General features: G+C 30.7%; 4 protein-coding genes across 4 annotated transcripts; all 4 read left to right on the top strand.

Moving 5' to 3' along the window:
• Window positions 1-100: 100 nt before the first annotated feature.
• Window positions 101-8,004, top strand: LOC119615170. The gene is made up of 8 exons (XM_037971249.1): window positions 101-342; window positions 615-769; window positions 852-916; window positions 3,240-3,790; window positions 3,855-4,009; window positions 4,074-4,090; window positions 6,689-7,442; window positions 7,521-8,004. The coding sequence occupies exons 1-7, from the start codon at window positions 101-103 to the stop codon at window positions 7,235-7,237; spliced, it is 1,734 nt and encodes a 577-aa protein (XP_037827177.1). The 3' UTR covers window positions 7,238-7,442; window positions 7,521-8,004.
• On the top strand, window positions 7,259-11,665 carry LOC119615169 (heparan sulfate 2-O-sulfotransferase pipe-like). Its single transcript, XM_037971248.1, has 5 exons — window positions 7,259-7,442; window positions 7,521-7,585; window positions 10,555-11,114; window positions 11,175-11,329; window positions 11,391-11,665. The coding sequence occupies exons 1-5, from the start codon at window positions 7,259-7,261 to the stop codon at window positions 11,624-11,626; spliced, it is 1,200 nt and encodes a 399-aa protein (XP_037827176.1). The 3' UTR covers window positions 11,627-11,665.
• Window positions 11,666-14,632: 2,967 nt separating this feature from the next.
• Window positions 14,633-15,195, top strand: LOC119615168 (heparan sulfate 2-O-sulfotransferase pipe-like). Its single transcript, XM_037971247.1, has one exon. The coding sequence runs from the start codon at window positions 14,740-14,742 to the stop codon at window positions 15,193-15,195; it is 456 nt and encodes a 151-aa protein (XP_037827175.1). The 5' UTR covers window positions 14,633-14,739.
• A 2-nt stretch (window positions 15,196-15,197) lies between these two features.
• LOC119615167 (heparan sulfate 2-O-sulfotransferase pipe-like) lies at window positions 15,198-17,198 on the top strand. Its single transcript, XM_037971246.1, has 4 exons — window positions 15,198-15,203; window positions 15,616-16,178; window positions 16,720-16,874; window positions 16,946-17,198. Exons 1-4 carry the CDS (start codon window positions 15,198-15,200, stop codon window positions 17,134-17,136), a joined length of 915 nt encoding a protein of 304 aa, XP_037827174.1. The 3' UTR covers window positions 17,137-17,198.
• Window positions 17,199-21,348: the final 4,150 nt, after the last annotated feature.

The raw sequence follows: 21,348 nt of genomic DNA, 5'->3' as shown, positions 1-21,348 counted from the left end.
AAGCTTTAATACTCTACAGCCGTCCCATTTAAATAATACCGCTAAAGCTGAAAAAGAGTGGATATTCTTCAATCGTTTAGAGAAAGTAGGCTCTCAAAGTATGATGAATTTATTAATGGACCTAGCAAAAGTTAATAATTTTGTAACACATAAAATCAAGGACAATGCCTATGTGCGCCTCACTTACACTGAAGAGGAAGAAATGGCTTTAGCCGAGAACTTAGATGATTACAATGAGCCCATGTCTTATACGGAACACACAAATTGGATAAATTTTACCAAATACGATCTACCCAAACCGATTTATATAAATCTAGTTAGACATCCCATACGAAAGACAATGTCGGCCTATTATTAGCTAAGACAACCAAAAGTTTATGAGTTTTATAAGAAAAGGAATCGTACAATTGCTGAAGAAAATTTAAAATTGTCATTTAATGATTGTGTTAAACAAGGTAAAATTAAAGAGTGTATATTTGATTCTAAGAATGTATACAATGTGGACTGGCGTAGAGCAGCGCTACATTTTTGTGGCAATAAGAATGTGTGCAAGTATGCAGAATATCGGTGATTATTTCTAGAGAATTTTAGTTAAATTTCGTTTTATACTTTAGACAATTTAATTCCCAAACGGCCACACAAATTGCTAAACGTAATATAGAACAGGATTATGCAGTGGTGGGCACCTGGGAGGAAACCAATATTACCCTAACCGTCCTGGAACATTATATACCACGTTTTTTCAAAGATGCCACGAAAATATTCTATAGTAAGAGATGTTTTTAGAAATTGTTTAAATTAGCTTTCAGGTTTTAAATTATTTTTTGTTTTTTTGGTGAAATTTTTTTAAGGTGATGGTAATAAATACCATAAAAATGCCACACCCCATAAAACGGAATTGGAACCGGAAGTGGAGGCAAAATTAAAAATACAATTTGGTTTTGAAATCGAATTGTATAATTTTTGCCTACAGCGTCTTTACAAACAGTATATAGCGATTAAAAAGGATGAAATGATGAAGAAATTTGGCGGATATAATATATTTCCGTTTAATATTTTGACGTAGAATGTATTTTATATAAAAAAAAAATATTTAAAATTAAAATAAAAACAAAAATACTAATTAATAAGCAATGAAAATAAAAAGTTTCCATTTCATTTAATAAAAGCTTTACGGGAAAGCTTTCAGTGTAAACAGTTAAACTAAATCATTATTAGTGAATACGTTCAAAACTATATTTATATAGGTTTTATATAGAATTTTATGGTACTTTCCATAAAAAAGCTTTCGAAAAAGCTTTTATTTTTTATTTCTTTCCTTCATAAGTGTTAATTTTTATTCTAATACTGATTTTTAAACATATCCGAAAGTCTCTGATACTTTTAATAAAAGCTTTTCGAGAAAGCTTTCATTATAAACAAATAAGCTTAATGTACTTTATGAATTTATGAAGCTATGTTTTAATTTATGTATAAAAGCTTTTAAAGAAAACTTTTTCATAAATAAGCATTCGAAAAAGCTTTTATTTTGTAATTAGTTCATGAAAAAGCTTTCCAAAAAAGCGACATTGGCGGTATTTTACTTTTTTTTTACTTAGATACTAATTTTTAAAAATTTTTTAAAAACTCCAATATGTTTAATAAAAGCTTTTAGCGAAAGCTTTTGTTGAAAACTTCTGAGATTAATGTTCATTTGTGAAAGCTACCAAATTGAATTTATGTTTTAATTTTTATATAAAAGCCAAAAAAAGAAAGCTTTTAGACAAGCTCTTTAAAAAGCTTCCAGTTCAATCCAAGCTTTCCAAAAAATATAATTTTTACTTGATTATTGTTTTATTTCAAAACTTTCCGTAGTCTCTAACACATTTAATAAAAGTTTTCACAGAAAGCTTTCGTTATAAATCTCTGAGCTTAATGTTCATATGTAAAAGCTTTTAAAACTGAATATATATTTTAATTTTTTTTATAATAGGTAGAAAGACTTTAAGGATATTTTCATAAATAAGTTTGCAAAAAAGCTTTTTTTATTTAGATTATTAAAAAGCTTTACAAAAAGCTACTTTGGTTTCAATTTAAACACTCATTTTTATTAAACTCTGATTTTTCAACATTTTTCAAAGTCTCAAATACATTTAAAAATAACTTTCAGTAAAAAAAAGCTTTAAATATAAACAGCTGAGCGTAATGTTCAATTGTAAAAGCTTTGAAAACAGAATATATAAATAAAAGTCTTCAAATAAAAAGTTTTCCGTAAAAAAAGCTTTTATTTTATATTAAGTCCATGTAATATATATATATATAGCTTTCGAAAAAGCTACTTTTTTACTATTTTTATGGAAATACTGATTTTTTAAAATGTTGCAAGGTCTTCAATTCCTATAATAACAGCTTTCAGAGAATTCTCTCACTGTTAATATTCATTTATGAAAGCTTTCGTAGAAGCTATTGAGGAAAGAGTTATACGACCATTCTCATAAACAAGCATTCAAAAGCTTTATTTTTATTTTTTGTTATGAAAAAGCTTTTTAAGTTACGATTTTTAATAAAAGAGCTTAAAAAAGCTTTACTTTCATTTCGTCCATGAAAGGCTTAACAAAAAGCTTTTTCATGTTTGTTTTTTATGATCTTTTTCATTAAGAAGCTTTCAAAAAAGCTTGAATATTTTTACTTAGTTCATTAACTAATGAACATTTTAGAAACTTAACCTTTAGAACATGTAAGCTTTTAACTAAAGCTCTAAAATCTTCCAAAACTTTTCCATCTTATCTATCTTATAAAGCTCTTTTAAAAGATTTTGCTTTAATAATTTGTTTTAAATAAGATTCCTTTTCTATTGTAATATAACTTTAAGAGCTTTTACTTTTCTTCTAAACAATATGCTTTAAAGTTTTACTTCTAAAATTTGCTTTATAACGGCTTGTTTTTAATATTTATATAAATTTACAAAAGCTTTCACTTTAAATATTACTACAGATCTAAAGCTTTTATATTTACTACATAAAAAGCTTTTTGCAAAAAAGAATAAAAGCTTTAAATATTTTAAAGCTTATTTCTTAGTTCTATCTTACAAAACTGCCAAAGCTTTTTTTCCTTTATAATAGAAACTATGAGAAATTCTCCACAAAAGCTTTAACCCATTATGAGCACTTTTTGTTATGTAAAGCACAAGTTAATTATAAAAAGTAAAAGCTTATAGTTAAATGATTTGTTTTACTTTTAAATTTTCCAACAACAAAAAGCTCTATACACTTAAGCCGTTACATTTAAATAATACGGCTAAAGCTGAAAAGGAATGGATATTCTTTAATCGTTTAGAAAAAGTAGGCTCTCAAAGTATGATAGTTTTCCTGGAAGCACTAGCAGATGCCAATAATTTTGTAGCACATATAATGAAACAAAATGCCTATGTTCGCCTTACCTACACCGAAGAGGAAGAAAAGGCTATGGCCGAAGATCTAGATGATGTCGAAGAAGTCATGTCTTATACGGAACATACAAATTGGATCAATTTTACTAAATACGATCTACCCAAACCGATTTATATAAATCTGGTAAGACATCCCCTAAGAAAGACAATGTCGGCTTATTACTACAATCGACGACCAGAAGTTTATGAGTATTATAAGAAAAAGTACAATCGTACAATGAGTGCAAAAGAAATACGAATGTCCTTTAACGATTGTGTTAAGGAAGGCAAAAGACCAGACTGTAAATTTGATTCGAAAAATCCATTCAATGCGGACTGGCGTAGAGCTGCTCTACATTTCTGTGGCAATAAGAATGTGTGCAAGTATGCCAAAAGCTTAAGATTTTTCTCAATAGAATTTTAGTTAAAATATTTCTTTATAACCTAGACAATTTAATTCCCAAACGGCCACACAAATAGCCAAACGTAATATAGAACAGGATTATGCTGTGGTGGGCACTTGGGAGGAAACTAATATAACTTTATCAGTGCTGGAACATTATATACCGCGCTTTTTCAAAGATGCCACAAAAATATTCTACAGTAAGAGTCTTTGTTGACATTTTTGTATATGTTTTCTGATTCTAAATTTGATTCCTTGTTAAAGGTGACGTTAATAGATTCGCAAAAATGTCACACCTCATAAATCGGAATTGGAACCGGAAGTGGAGGCAAAATTAAAAATACAATTTGCTTTTGAAATCGAATTGTATAATTTTTGCATGCAGCGTCTTTATAAACAGTATATAGCGATTAAAAAGGATGAAATGATGAAAAAATTTGGTGGAAATAATAGATTTCCTTTTAATATTTTAGCGTGAAAACAATTTTAAAAATTAAAATGTAAAATTAAACAAAAAGCTTTACGCTAAAGTTAATAAAAAAGTATTAATAATGTGTACTTTCATGTAAAAGTCTTCAATTAATGCAATTAAAGCTGTAGGAAAAAGCTTTTAGAATAACAGTTTAAGTTTAAAGTTTATCTATAAAGCTTTTAGGAAAATAAAAAATCTTTAAGTTTGTGCTAAAGCTTTTAAAAAGCTTTGAAAAGTGAAAGAAGTTAATTTTATGGAGTCTTATCATAAATGTGCCAATATTGTAGGAGAAAGCTTTTGATAATAACCATCACATTTTATTGCTGACCTAGAAACCTTTCAAAAAGTAAAAATATGCTTACAAAAAGCTTTAAAAAGTGAATAAAGTTAATTTTATGGAACTTTGGTTTAAATATAGAACGATTGTAAGAGAAAGCTTTTGAAATAACCATTAGAGTTTATTATTTATATAGAAAGCTTTCACAAAATGAACTTACATATGTTTAAACATTTGTGTAAAAGCTATAAAAAGTGAATAATACTAAGACTTGATGTGAAAATGCAACGATTGTAGGAGAAAGCTTTCATAATAACCATTAGAGTTTATAGTTCTTATAGTAAGCTTTTAAAAGCATAACTGCAAAAGCTTTCAAAAAGCTTTGAAAAGCGAATGAAGTGATTTTTATGAAGGCTAACTGCAATATACAACGAATTAAAGAAAAAGCTTTCGAAATAAGTATAAAAGTTTGTTATTCATCAAGAAAGCTTTTAAAAAATAAACATATGTTAAAACCTATGGGTAAAAGCTTTCCTAAAGCTTTGATAATTCTATGATTTTATGAAGCTTTAGCTAAAATATAAAAATTTTAAATATTATTAAACCATTAAACTTTAATGTTCGTCTAGAAAGCTTTCAAAAAGTAAACATAGATTAAAAGCTTTCAACAAATTTCGGAAATTTAACGAATTTTTAATGCTTTGTTCTAAATATGCAACGAATTTATGGGAAAGCTTTCGGAAAGCTTACAAAAAGTGAACATTATGTTATCATATGTGTAAAACCTTTTAAAAAATAGAGTAAAGTGAATGATTTTTTGGAGCTTTGATCTAAATATGCAACGATTTTAAGAGAAAGCTTTCGGAAAGTTAACAAAAAGTGAATATATGTTTTCAGTTGTGTCATATCTTAACGTTTGTTTAACGGTTGTTTAAAGGTTTAGAAAATTCTATGATTTTTTGGAGGCTTAGAGTAAATATGAAACAAAATTTAAGAGAAAGCTTTCGGAATGACCACAAATGTTCATCTAGAAATATAAATTTGTATAAAAGTTTTGAAAAATGAATGATTTTTTGGCGCTTTGGTCTAAATATGTAACAAATTTAAAAGAAAGCTTTCGGAAAGCTTAAAAAAGTGAACGTATATCTTTATTTGTGTTTAACCTTGATATAAATATGCAACGAATTAAAAAAAAAAAGCTTTTATCAAATTAAAATATGCTAAAACATACATATGTGTAAAAGCTTTCAATAGGCTTTCAAAAGTGCTAAAACATAAATATTTATGTGTAAAAGCTTTAAAAAGCTTTGGAAAGTGATTAAAGTGAATTTTATAGTGTTTTTATCTATTGTTCATTTAGAAAGCTTTCATTCGTGTTAAAAAGTTTTCTTAAAACTTTTTGTACTAATGATTTTTCTCATCCGTCAAGACATGTGAACTCTTTACTTCAGTTAAAAAAAGTTCTTTAGAAGCTTTTCCAAAATGTATTATACTTTAGTAAAGTTGTCTTAAAAGCTGTGGAGTTTAGAGTATGATATATAAACTCTTCTTCACTTCAGTGAAAAATTGTTTCAAAGCTTTGCTAAAACCCAACATATTTTATTTAATATTTTGCTTAAAGTTGTCTCAAAAGCTTTGGTGTCTAGAATATGATCTCAATAAAATTTCTTTCTAACTAGAATTTATATGTTTTATTTTAAAAAGCTTTTATTTCTCATTTAAACAGAATGCTTTTATTTTTAATAATATGCTTCTTAACGACTTTATGCTAAAACTTTTTGAAAGCTTTAAGCTTAAGTTACGAAAATGTCTTTTGTTAAAGCTTACAAAAGCTTTTATCTCTTAAGTAAAATAAAGCTTTAAATAAATTTCCAATTTAAACCTAATAAAGCTTTAAAACAACTTAACTAATTACACTATATATGTATAAACTACCAAAGCTTTTGCCTTTAGTAAAGCAAATAACAGAAAAATCTGTTAGTAACATTAGTAACATTAAAGCTTTTTCCAGCTTAATAGCATTTTAGTGTTGAAACTGCAACAACAATATTTTACTTACAACTTGTTCTTTAATTGATTTTCTTCCGTAAACCTTTAAAAAATTTAATAAAAAAGCTCCAAACACTGCAGCCGAAACATTTAAATAATACGGCTAAAGCTGAAAAGGATTGGATCTTCTTTAATCGTTTAGAAAAAGTAGGCTCTCAAAGTATGATACATTTACTGCAAGTGCTGGCAAATGCCAATAATTTTCAAGCTCTCGAAAATAGAGAAGATGCCTATATACGTTTCGTTTATACGGAAGAAGAAGAACAGGCCATAGCCGAAGAATTAGATGAAGTCAATGAGCCCATGTCGTATTCGGAACATACAAATTGGATTAATTTTACACAATACGATTTACCCAAACCGATTTATATAAATCTCATAAGATATCCCATTAATAGGATCATGTCAGCCTATTATTTCAAACGTCGTCCCGACGTCTATGAGTTCTATAAGAAAAAGTTCAATCGCACAGATTATGATGAGTCCTATTTCAAAACTTCATTTAATGATTGTGTTAAGCAGGCTAAACGAGAAGAATGTAAATTTGAGGCCGATTCTAGATACAATGCGGACTGGCGTAAAGCTGCTATACATTTCTGTGGCAATAAACCGGTGTGCAGGTATGTTTAAGCTTGAATCTCTTGTGTTTAAATGTTCTTAATAAGCTCTTGTTATCTTAGACATTTCAACTCTCCAGCGGCCACACAAATTGCCAAACATAATATAGAACAGGATTATGCTGTAGTGGGCTCGTGGGAGGATACCAATATTACTTTAACTGTACTGGAACATTATATACCACGTTTTTTCAAGGATGCCACAAAAATATTTTACAGTAAGAGCTTTTGTGTCATAAGCTTTTTATATTAATCTATGTATTTTTCTCCTCCTCGTTTTTCTTTTTTTATTTTAGGCGACTCTAATAAATTCCATAAAAATGCTACACCCCATAAATCGGAATTGGAACCGGCCGTGGAGGCAAAATTAAAAAGACAATTTAGTTATGAAATCGAATTGTATAATTTTTGCAAACAGCGTCTTTACAAACAGTATATAGCGATTAAAAAGGATGAATTGATGAAAGAATTTGAGGGAAATAAAATTTTTCCTTTCAATATATTAGCTTAAAGCTTTTTTTCTAGATAAATTTTAAATTAAAACAAATAAAATTGAAAATTATAAGAAAATTTCATTGAACTTTCTGTAATAATAAGCAAAAGCTTAAAAAAACTAAAAAATAAGAGCTTTTAATATAGCTTTTTAAAGCTTACGCCAAGCTTTTAATGAAATTTTCTTTAATATAACAACAATTTATAATTCGTATTATCTATAGCTTGTAAGTATTAATGAAAAGCAAAAGCTTAGCTTTATATATTAAAAAGTTAAAGTTAAGCTTTAAAGCTATCATGCAAAGCTTAATTGCAAAGCTAAATTTTTATATAAAATATATATTCCTTTTAACTAAAAGCTTTTTTAGTATTAGTGGGTTGCACATAATATAATTTAAAGCTTTTCAAATCTCTATATTTTAAAATTTGTTATAACTGAAAGCTTTTTTAGTATTACATGGGTTTAAAATTCTAATTAAATATGATCTTTAATGCAACTTAAGCTTTAATATACATTAATTTTTTTCAATTAAACTCTTTATATAAAATGGTTGTAAACCTTCTGTTTTGTTAACTTTAAGCTTTAATACAATTTGATCTTTGTGGTAAGCTTTCACTCTAATTTGAAGCTTAATTAATAGTATTTTTTTTTTTTTTTTGTTGGGTAAAAGAAAAGCTTAGCTTTTAAAATATTACTACTGATTGTAAGCTAAATTAATTAATAAAATTTAACAGAAAACTTTAAAAAAGCGTTTTATTTGCTTGATTAGAAAGTTAGAAACAAAGAGCTTTGTAGCTTTTAGAAAAAAAGTTAGGTAAATTATAAAAAAGCATTGTAGCTTTCATTCAAAGTAAAGAAGCTTTTATAAAATATTTTTTAACTTTTTCAAAAAAGCTTTTTATGTAAGCCAAAAGCTTTCACAAAAAGTTTTTTTGAAAAATCAAGCTTTTTTAAATATTTGTAGCTTTCATTAAAAGCTTAGAAGCTATTAAAAAATAAAGCTTATTTAGCTTTCATAAAAAGCTTTAGAGCAGTTATATAATCTTTTGTAAAATAAAGCTTTATAACTTTCATAAGAACTTTTGAAGCATTTTTATATTTTACAGCTTTTTTAATTGTAATAAAAAAGTTTTTTGAACACAATTTCCTCACGTTTAAATTTGACAACTTTACAAAAGTTAGCTATTCTGAGAGCTTAAGTCTATTTCTGATATATTCCTAGTTTAAGAACTCTAGCCTGGACTCTCTAGCCTCTTTCTGACATAAGCGAAATTAAGAATCTTTCGGGACCTGCAGTTGATGTATTTTAAGGTATTTTTCTTTTCTGAAATATTCTTGTTAAAGACTCGATAGCTTAAGATATATTTACCATTCTGGGAACCGATTTGCTAACGAATGATCTATAATTGAAACTATAGTTAAGATTATAGCGAAAATTATAGTCAAGTCCATACTATAGTCAATTCTATAGTTCAGACTTTAGTCAATTCTATAGTTCAGACTATAGTCAAGTCTATAGTCCAGACTATAGCCAAGTCTATAGTCCAGACTATAGGCACGTCTACAGTCCAGACTATAATCAAAGCTATAGTCCAGACTATAGCAAAATCTAAGGTCTTTACTATTGTATTGAAATATTCTTGTTAAAGACTCAGTAGCTTAAGATATATTAACCATTCTGTGAACCGATTTGTTAACGAATGATCTATATTTGAAACTATAGTTCAATTATAGATCATGAAATATAGTCAAGTCCATACTATAGTCAATTCTATAGTTTAGACTTTAGTCAAGTCTATAGTCCAGACTAAAATCAAGTCTATAGTCCAGACAACAGTCAAGTTTATAGTCCAGACTATAGTCAAGTCTATAGTCCAGACTATAGGCACGTCTACAGTCCAGACTATAATCAAAGCTATAGTCCAGACTATAGTCAAGTCTATAATCCAGACAATAGTCAAGTCCATAGTCCAGACTATAGTCAAGTCTATAGTCCAGATTATAGTCAAGTCTATAGTCCAGACTATAGTCAAGCCTATAGTCCAGACTATAGTAAAGTTTATAATCCAGACTATTGTCAAGTCTATAGTCCAGACTATAGTAATGTCTATAGACTTTGAACATGACAATAGACTTTAGACTTGACTATAGTCTGGACTATAGACTTGACCATAGTCTGAACTATCTATGGTCAAGTCTATAGTCCAGACTATAGTCAAGTCTAAAGTCCAGACTATAGTCAAGCCTATAGTCCAGACTATAGTAAAGTTTATAATCCAGACTATTGTCAAGTCTATAGTCCAGACTATAGTAATGTCTATAGACTTTGAACATGACAATAGACTTTAGACTTGACTATAGTCTGGACTATAGACTTGACCATAGTCTGAACTAAACTCATGTCTATAGTCCAGTAATATTTAGTCAAATCTACAGTTTGAATCGTGTAAAGTCTTCGGTCAAGTCTACTGTCAATACTATAGATCAGTCCGCACTATATGTATTATAATCTCTAGTTCAGCTTTTTCAATCTATCGTACACTCGATTTCTGATCTGAAATCCGATAAAATATCTGAAATTTTAAAATCTACCAATAATGCCAGCTTTTTTTAGGATAGTTTCATTAGAAACCGCTAGTTTTTGCTTAGCCCTTGTAATTATCTTTTCCATTTCCTTTAACCATATTCTAACCGATCTTCTAAAAGCTTATACCACATACAAATATTCTCTTTAAAATGGTTTGGGGTGCCACCAACAATTAAAAAAATCAAATCATTATCCACCAAATCTTTTTCCAAAACTCTCAACAAAAATAAATAATTTTTATTTTTGCCAGCTATATACCCTCAATGCCGATCTTTTGAATAATACGAAAAAAGCCGAAGTCGATATATTATTCTATAATCGTGTACCCAAAACGGGCAGTATGCAATTGATTACGTTAATGAAAAATTTGGGAAAAATGCACGATTATGAGGTGGAAGTTGATCCCAATAATGGTGGCATAAGACCCTCACTCGATGAACAAGAAGAAGAGCATACCATAGAGAATATAAGTAATTTCGAAGATGGCATGGCATTTGTTTCGCACATGAATTATCTTAATTTTACCGATTACGGTCAACCACGTCCCATTTATATTAATATGGTTAGAGATCCGGTGGAAAGAGTTATTAGCTGGTATTATTATATACGTTCACCCTGGATTTTTATACCCGGTCGTAGGAAAAATAAGAGAAAAATGCCCAATCCGCAATGGGTTAATACGGAATTCGATCAGTGTGTTATGAACAAGGATAAAGTGTGTACCTTTATCGAGGGATCCGGTTTGGAAAAAGTGGGTGATCATAGAAGACAAACCCTATTCTTTTGTGGCAATAATGCTAAGAAATGCATGTAAGTGTTAGTTGTTATATCTTAACATTAGATAATCTTCTATAACTTCTTGCCTTCTAGGCCCTTTAATACGAAAATTCCCCTAGAAATGGCCAAGCGTACGGTGGAAAAAGAATATGCTGTAGTGGGCACTTGGGAGGATACCAATATTACCTTAAGTGTTTTGGAAAACTATGTTCCACGTTATTTCAAGGGAGCCACTAAGATGTATTACAGTAAGCTTTTTCCCACTCCTTAGTTAAGAAGGTCTTTTCTAATCACATTATCTTGTTTTAGATGGTCTTAATTCAGATATCCAAAATAGCAATCCCTTTAAGCCTCACATTAGCGAAGACATCAAACAGATGGTGCGTCAGAATTTCACCCGCGAATATGAGTTCTATCAATTTTGTCGTCAGCGTTTGCACAAGCAATATTTGGCTATCAAAAAGAATGACTTACAACAATTGGTCCTTAAGGAAGAGCAGGAGAAAATGTCATTTATAAAGAAAGCTTTAATGAAATTGCATTAAGTTGGGAAAATAAATTTTTAAGTGAACATTTTTTAAAATTTAATTGTTATTTTTTTATTTCAATTAGCGTTTGCAAGATCTTGGAACCTTAAAAACTTTGAGAACATAAACGCTCTGAATAATAAGCAAACGAGAAAGAGCTTTCAATAAGCAACCTTCTTGTAATACACATTAGACTATAGACTAGACTATATACTAGACTTTAGACTAGACTATAGACTAGACTATATACTCGACTATAGACTAGACTATAGATTAGACTATAGACTTGACTATAGACTAGACTATAGACTAGACTATAGACTAGACTATAGACTAGACTATAGACTAGACTATAGACTAGACTTTGGACTAGACTATAGACTAGACTATAGACAAGACTGTAGACTAGACTATAGACTAGACTATAGATTAGACTATAGACTAGACTATAGACTAGACTAGACTAGACTATAGATTAGACTATAGATTAGACTATAGACTAGACTATAGACTAGACTATAGACTAGACTATAGACTAGACTATAGACTAGACTATAGACTAGACTATAGACTAGACTATAGACTAGACTATAGACTAGACTATAGACTAGACTATAGACTAGACTATAGACTAGACTATAGACTAGACTATAGACTAGACTATAGACTAGACTATAGACTAGACTATAGACTAGACTATAGACTAGACTATGACTAGACTATAGACTAGACTATAGACTAGACTATAGACTAGACTATAGACTAGACTATAGACTAGACTATAGACTAGACTATAGACTAGACTATAGACTAGACTATAGACTAGACTATAGACTAGACTATAGACTAGACTATAGACTAGACTATAGACTAGACTATAGACTAGACTATAGACTAGACTATAGACTAGACTATAGACTAGACTATAGACTAGACTTTAGACTAGACTATAGACTAGACTATAGACTAGACTATAGACTAGACTATAGACTAGACTATTGATAGACTATAGACTAGACTATAGACTAGACTATAGACTAGACTATAGACTAGACTAGTACCTATAGACTAGACTATAGACTAGACTATAGACTAGACTATAGACTAGACTATAGACTAGACTATAGACTAGACTATAGACTAACTATAGACTAGACTATAGACTAGCTATAGACTAGACTATAGACTAGACTATAGACTAGACTATAGACTCGACTATAGACTAGACTATAGACTAGACTATAGACTAGACTATAGACTAGACTATAGACTAGACTATAGACTAGACTATAGACTAGACAATAGACTAGACTATAGACTAGACTATAGACTAGACTATAGACTAGACTATAGACTAGACTATAGACTAGACTATAGACTAGACTATAGACTGACTATAGACTAGACTATAGACTAGACTATAGACTAGACTATAGAACTAGACTATAGACTAGACTATAGACTAGACTATAGACTAGACTAGACTAGACTATAGACTAGACTATAGACTAGACTATAGACTAGACTATAGACTAGACTATAGACTAGACTATAGACTAGACGAGAATAGACTAGCTATAGACTAGACTAACTAGACTATATAGACTAGACTAGACTATAGACTAGACTATAGACTAGACTATAGACTAGACTATAGACTAGACTATAGACTAGACTATAGACTAGACTATAGACTAGACTATAGACTAGACTATAGACTAGACTATAGACTAGACTATAGACTAGACTATAGACTAGACTATAGACTAGACTATAGACTAGACTATAGACTAGACTATAGACTAGACTATAGACTAGACTATAGACTAGACTATAGACTAGACTATAGACTAGACTATAGACTAGCCTATAGACTAGACTATAGACTAGACTATAGACTAGCCTATAGACTAGACTATAGACTAGACTATAGACTATACTATAGACTGTACTATAGACTAGACTAGACTAGACTAGACTAGACTAGACTAGACTAGACTAGACTATATAGACTAGACTATAGACTAGACTAGACTATATAGACTAGACTATAGACTAGACTATAGACTAGACTATAGACTAGATTATAGACTAGACTATAGACTAGACTATAGACTAGACTATAGACTAGACTATAGACTAGACTATAGACTAGACTATAGACTAGACTATAGACTAGACTATAGACTAGACTATAGACTAGACTATAGACTAGACTATAGACTAGACTATAGACTAGACTATAGACTAGACTAGACTAGCCTATAGACTAGACTATAGACTAGACTAGACTAGACTAGACTGTAGACTAGACTAGACTATAGACTAGACTATAGGCTAGACTATAGACTAGACTATAGACTAGACTATAGACTAGACTATAGGCTAGACTATGGAATAGACTATAGGCTAAACTATAGAATAGACTAAGCTATAGGCTAGACTTTAGAATAGACTAGACTATAGACTGGACTAAACTACACAGTAGACTGGACTATGGAATATGCTATTGACTAGTCTATAGACTAGACAATAGGCTAGACTATATACTAAACTATAGACTGTAAATTAGAATATAGACTTAACTTTAGACTAGACTATAAATTAGACTTTAGACTAGTCTATTACTAGACTTAATGCAACTTGAGTTTGAAGTCATAATTCAACATTATCGATACAGTTTTTGTTTTGGGCAGATTTTTGCAATATATGTATAAGACCCTTAACTGAGTAAAATCTTTTGAAATTGGAGAATGATTGGATAAGGTGCTTCGGATAGTAGAGTATTAGCAGACCAAGTATGAAAATGTTAGGCTTTTATACCAATTTCTCCCCTAAAAATTTCTCTTAACAAATCTAACCCGAAATTTTCCTAACTTTTCATTTTGGTTTATGGCGGTTCTATACTAGAAGCACCTCATTTCATGGCAAAAAAAAATATAATATTATCAATTATAAATAAATTAACGCTGGGATTTTCTATAACTAATCTTGACTGCTGTAATTTAAAACTCAAATAGCTTAAACAGTTAAACGCCCAACGCTTAAACAATACTCCCAAAGCCGATATAGAGGTGCTATTCTTTAATCGTTGTACAAAAGTCGGTAGTGAGGCGCTCTACGAATTGCTTATGATTTTGGAAAAATTCAATGATAATATTAGTGTTGAACATGAGGGTCTTCAACAAATGACCTTAAGAGAACACAAACGACCAGAGCAACGTAAATATGCCGAAACTATTTCGGAATCTATAGATGGTACGATTTATATACAACACATAAATTGGTTAGATTTCGAGGCGTTTAATTTACCCAAACCGATTTATATAAATATGGTAAGAGATCCGGTGGAAAGAGTTATATCATGGTATTATTATGCCCGCAGTGCTTATCGCAATGCTATACAGTTTCAAAAACAACCCAAACGGCCGATGAGACCACGTGAGTGGTATGTTAAAGATTTCAATAAGTGTGTTCGCAGCGGTGATCCAGAGTGTCAGTATATACCATATAGTACGGTAGATGGTGCCTATGATTTTCGTCGTCAGTCGTTATTCTTTTGTGGTCATCATGTGGATTGTATGTAAGTATGACAGTACGAGGGGACACAAGTTCAAATAGAAGCTTTTTCGCTTTTCTTTAGGGATTTCTTGAATCTTGAATCATTGCTTTTTTGTTTTTGTATATATAGTTGCTTAAAATCAGCCGAATATTTTCTGAATTTTTGAAGAAGATCTTTGCATTTTATTTTTTTAAATATTGGCTTTAGGAAATGCTTTTAAATTGCTTTTGAATATCAACCGATATAGAAATATTTTTCCGAATTTCTTGTTCCACGCTTTTTCAAATATTTCCTTTAACAAAAACCCTAACTAATGCCATAAATATCATGGTTATAAAGCTTTTTGCCCAACAGCTTTAATATCAAAATATATATATTCCGACCTTCCCCTTATACATGTGCCTGTCTCTCTCTCTCTCTCCCTCCTTCCCTTTACAACGTTTAGCTTAAGAGCTTAAACGCCTATAGACTGAATAATACCCGTAAAGCTGAAATAGATGTCATATTTTTCAATCGTTGTGCCAAAGTCGGCAGTGAAGCTCTTCTAGAGCTAATTGATGTTTTAGAAAATTTCAATGAAGGTTTAACCCTGGAACGTGATGGCCTACATGAGCCCACTAAGCGACAATTCAACAATATCGAACAACGTGAACTGGCCGAGAGAATTTCAGAACTTACGGACGGTTCCATATGGATACAACATGTTAATTGGATCGATTTTGAAGAGTTTGATTTGCCTAAACCGATTTATATAAATATGGTGCGTGATCCGGTGGAAAGAGTTATATCGTGGTATTTTTATGCTAGAGGTGCCTATAAGAATGCTATTGAATATAATAAAGCTCCCAATAAGCCCATGAGACCAGTATCGTGGTATAAAAAAGATTTCAATCATTGTGTGCGTAGCGGTGATCCGGAGTGTCAATATGTACCGTTTAGTGTTAAGGATTATGTGGGTAATTTTAAGAGGCAATCGTTATTCTTTTGTGGTCATCATGATGATTGTATGTAAGTATATATATATGGATCGGCTGGATTCAACCAAATCGTTCGAATAGTTCAACCAAAGTTTTGAGGGACAAAAAATTTAAGTCAAGTGGGGCCTGTTAGAATATTTCTTTTATTTAGACTTTTTTACTTAAACTGAGTTCTCAAACCCCATAGATTTGAACAGATTTATATTCTGAATTAATTGCTACCCCAACACGAAACTGTTACTTAGCTCAGAAGAGACGAAAGTTAATGTCAATTTTAACCCCTAGATCTACAAGATTTTGATAAGTTCTCGGCTAATGGCGAGCTAGACTCAAGACACCCTCGAGTCCAAAATATTAGAGAAATAGTCAAAATATTAGAGAAAATTTCGACTATTGTGAATGAAAATTTACATCTTTCTAAAAATCCACCATTATGAATAAAATTTCGGAATAGTTCCTTTTGAAAAACAGTTGTTGTTGAACACATTACCATTTTATGTAGAAAAAAGCTATAAAATCGATTCCCAACTGATCAAATATTCTAACCAATCACCGCCTCCCCCCTCCAACAGACCATTTAACTCACCCGCTGCTGTACAAATGGCTAAAGAGCATGTAGAACGTGACTATGCTGTCGTAGGTACCTGGGAAGAGACCAATATTACTCTAACAGTATTCGAAAAATACATACCGAAATTCTTTAATGGTGCCAAACTATTATTTGAATGTAAGTTTCAGTTTTACTTCTACTACTACAAAAACTTCTACTGAATCCCCAATTTTTACTCTCAATTACAGTGAACATGGATAAAGTTACCAATCGTAATAAGAATAAACGTAAACCGAAAATTGATGCTGATGTCAAGGAAATGATACGTAAAAATTTCACTCACGAATATGAATTTTACTATTTCTGTAAACAGCGTTTATATAAGCAATATTTAGCCGTTAGTTTGAAAGAGTTGCAGGCCCATAATTTATTGGATTAAGTTTTTAAGAAATCTATATGTAAATTTTTAAATAAAATCGTTCAAAATTAAAGCAAAAAATATTTATTCAAAAGTGTTTTATTTCAAAAGGGAAGCTTAAAAGCTTTTAAACTGGAAAAAGCTAATGAAAAATCTTATTTCAAAACTTGGGATCCTCCTCCATGTGTTGTCCTATGGAAAAGGCTTCTAAGAAGTCGTGTTGTGAGTGTAATTTTAAAAATATTTTATTTAACTAACAATCTTAACTAGACGGGACTATGGGCGGGGCTATAGAATCTACTATAAAATATACTATACACTAGACTATGGACTAGCATGCAGACTACACTAAATACTGGACTATAGACTAGATTATAGGCTAGACTGTAGACTACACTATAGACTAGACGGCGCTGCGAATTATGGCCCCAGGTAAAATGGCCCCAAAATATAAAACGAAAAATTGCCCCAATGTTGGGGTCAAAATTCATTATGAAGTATAACCCTAACATTTTTTAAGAAAAATCACCCCAAAATTAATGAAAAATCTCCCCAAGGTTGAAATGAAAAGTGGCCCCAAATATTGGGTTAATTTTTCGTAATGAACAATTACCCCAAAAACGTAAATGAAATTTCACCCCATTTAATTTTAATTCAAATATAGGTGACGTGTCATAAAGTCCAGTGTCATATTTCCATGGGCGTTATGACTCACTAAATTGAGTCTAGTGTCCATGGACGTTATAACAATTTCAAAAGTGTCACAATGCATAAAGTCTATGGATTTCAAAGAGTCCATTTATCAAAAGAAGGCTTAATTTAGCGAAGCCGGTATTCGAAATACCCCAGAGTTTAAAACCCCTGCGCCCGGCCGAAGGCCGGCTATACAGAAAACTTTTTAAATGGAAACCAAAATGCAACATACACCAAATTTAGGATAAATTCCTTTGGGGGTAAGAATGTCCCTTTCATAAATTCTTTACAAATTTTCAAATACAGTTCTGTTTTAAAAGTGATACAATGTCAATGGACATTATAACACTTTTAAAAATTGTCATAACGTCCATGGACACTATGAAACTTTTTGGTGTGTCATAACGTCAATGGACATTATGACATCCCACCTCAAATATAAGCTAACATATTTATAAAATTTCATATTTAATAATTTTTGTTGTATTTTTATTAAATGTTTGTTAATTTTGAACATTCTTGAAATATTTTTTGTAAAAATATGTTCAAAATTAACAAACATTTTATGAAAATACAACAAATATTATTACATAAAATATTTTTTAATAAAAAATATCGCGCGATAATGTTCTGATTTTTTATAAAATATTAATAAATAGTAATAATGAAAGATCACCCCTAATTATTATATGGTTTTTTAGGTCCCTTTTTAATATTTTAATATTCACGTATTTTACAAAATTTAAGAATGAAAATTAGCCCCAAAGGAAAAAAGTTTTGTTTTGGGGTATTTCTTCATTTCACAACATTGGGGTCATTTTTATTTTTTTTGCAAAATGCAGTATTACCCCAAATGTAAAAATGTTGAAATACCCCAAAAAATATATGAAAAAAAAAACAAAACTTTCGTGTTTTTGTTTCCTGTATCTTTGTTGGGGCCATATTTCGTTTTACGTTTTGGGGCCATTTTACCTGGGGCCATAATTCGCAGCGCCAGACTAGACTATAGGCTAGACTATAGGCTGGATTATATACTATACTATAGACTAGATTATAGACTAGACTATATACTAACCATACACTAAACTAAAGACTTGACTATAGACTAGACTATGGACTAGGCTATTGACTAAACTATAGAATAGACTATAGACTAGACTATAGACTAAAATATAGACCATAGACTAGACTGAAGACTAGCATATAGACTAGACTATAGACTAGACTGTAGACTAGACTACAGACTAGAATATAGACAATACTATAGACTAGACTATATACTAGACTATATACTAGACTATAGACAAGACTATCGACTAGACTATAGACTAGACTATAGACCTAGACTATAGACTAGACTATAGACTAGAACTATAGACTGGACTATAGACTAGACTATAGACTAGACTATAGACTAGACTATAGACTAGACTATAGACTAGACTATAGACTAGACATAGACTAGACTAGAGACATAGACTAGACTAGACTAGACTAGACTATAGACTAGACTATAGACTAGACTATAGACTAGACTATAGACTAGACTATAGACTAGACTATAGACTAGACTATAGACTAGACTATAGACTAGACTATAGACTAGACTATAGACTAGACTATAGACTGGACTATAGACTAGACTATAGACTAGACTATAGACTAGACTATAGACTAGACTATAGACTAGACTATAGACTAGACTATAGACTAGACTATAGACTAGACTATAGACTAGACTATAGACTAGACTATAGACTAGACTATAGACTAGACTAGACTATAGACTAGACTATAGACTAGACTATAGACTAGACTATGACTAGACTATAGACTAGACTATAGACTAGACTATAGACTAGACTATAGACTAGACTATAGACTAGACTATAGACTAGACTATAGACTAGACTATAGACTAGACTATAGACTAGACTATAGACTAGACTATAGAAGACTATAGACTAGACTATAGACTAGACTATAGACTAGACTATAGACTAGACTATAGACTAGACTATAGACTAGACTATAGACTAGACTATAGACTAGACTATAGACTAGACTATAGACTAGACTATAGACTAGACTATAGACTAGACTATAGACTAGACTATAGACTAGACTATAGACTAGACTATAGACTAGACTATAGACTAGACTATAGACTAGACTATAGACTAGACTATAGACTAGACTATAGACTAGACTAGACTAGACTATAGACTAGACTATAGACTAGACTATAGACTAGACTATAGACTAGACTATAGACTAGACTATAGACTAGACTATAGACTAGACTATAGACTAGACTATAGACTAGACTATAGACTAGACTATAGACTAGACTATAGACTAGACTATAGACTAGACTATAGACTAGACTATGACTAGACTATAGACTAGACTATAGACTAGACTAGAAACTAGACTGTAGACTAGACTATAGACTAGACTATAGACTAGACTATAGACTAGACTATAGACTAGACTATAGACTAGACTATAAACTAGACTGTAGACTAGACTATAGACTAGACTATAGACTAGATAGACTAGACTATAGACTAGACTATAGACTAGACTATAGACTAGACTATAGACTAGACTATAGACTAGACTATAGACTAGACTATAGACTAGACTATAGACTAGACTATAGACTAGACTATAGACTAGACTATAGACTAGACTATAGACTAGACTATAGACTAGACTATAGACTAGACTATAGACTAGACTATAGACTAGACTATAGACTAGACTATAGACTAGACTATAGACTAGACTATAGACTAGACTATAGACTAGACTATAGACTAGACTATAGACTAGACTATAGACTAGACCATAGACTAGACTATAGACTAGACTATAGACTAGACTATAGACTAGACTATAGACTAGACTATAGACTAGACTATAGACTAGACTATAGACTAGACTATAGACTAGACTATAGACTAGACTATAGAGTAGACTATAGACTAGACTATAGACTAGACTATAGACTAGACTATAGACTAGACTATAGACTAGACTATAGACTAGACTATAGACTAGACTATAGACTAGACTATAGACTAGACTATAGACTAGACTATAGACTAGACTATAGACTAGACTATAGAGTAGACTATAGACTAGACTATAGACTAGACTATAGACTAGACTATAGACTAGACTATAGACTAGACTATAGACTAGACTATAGACTAGACTATAGACTAGACTATAGACTAGACTATAGACTAGACTATAGACTAGACTATAGACTAGACTATAGACTAGACTATAGACTAGACTATAGACTAGACTATAGACTAGACTATAGACTAGACTATAGACTAGACTATAGACTAGACTATAGACTAGACTATAGACTAGACTATAGACTAGACTATAGACTAGACTATAGACTAGACTAAAGACTAGACTATAGACTAGACTAAAGACTAGACTATAGACTAGAATATAGACTAGACTATAGACTAGACTATAGACTAGACTATAGACTAGACTATAGACTAGACTATA

The sequence above is a fragment of the Lucilia sericata genome, unplaced genomic scaffold, assembly GCF_015586225.1.
Source record: "Lucilia sericata isolate MDLA Ls3-8-SP2 unplaced genomic scaffold, ASM1558622v1 Contig004281F_arrow, whole genome shotgun sequence".
Taxonomy (NCBI): domain Eukaryota; kingdom Metazoa; phylum Arthropoda; class Insecta; order Diptera; family Calliphoridae; genus Lucilia; species Lucilia sericata.
Note: the sequence above shows the minus strand (reverse complement) of the source record. Positions and strands in the feature narration are given on the sequence as shown.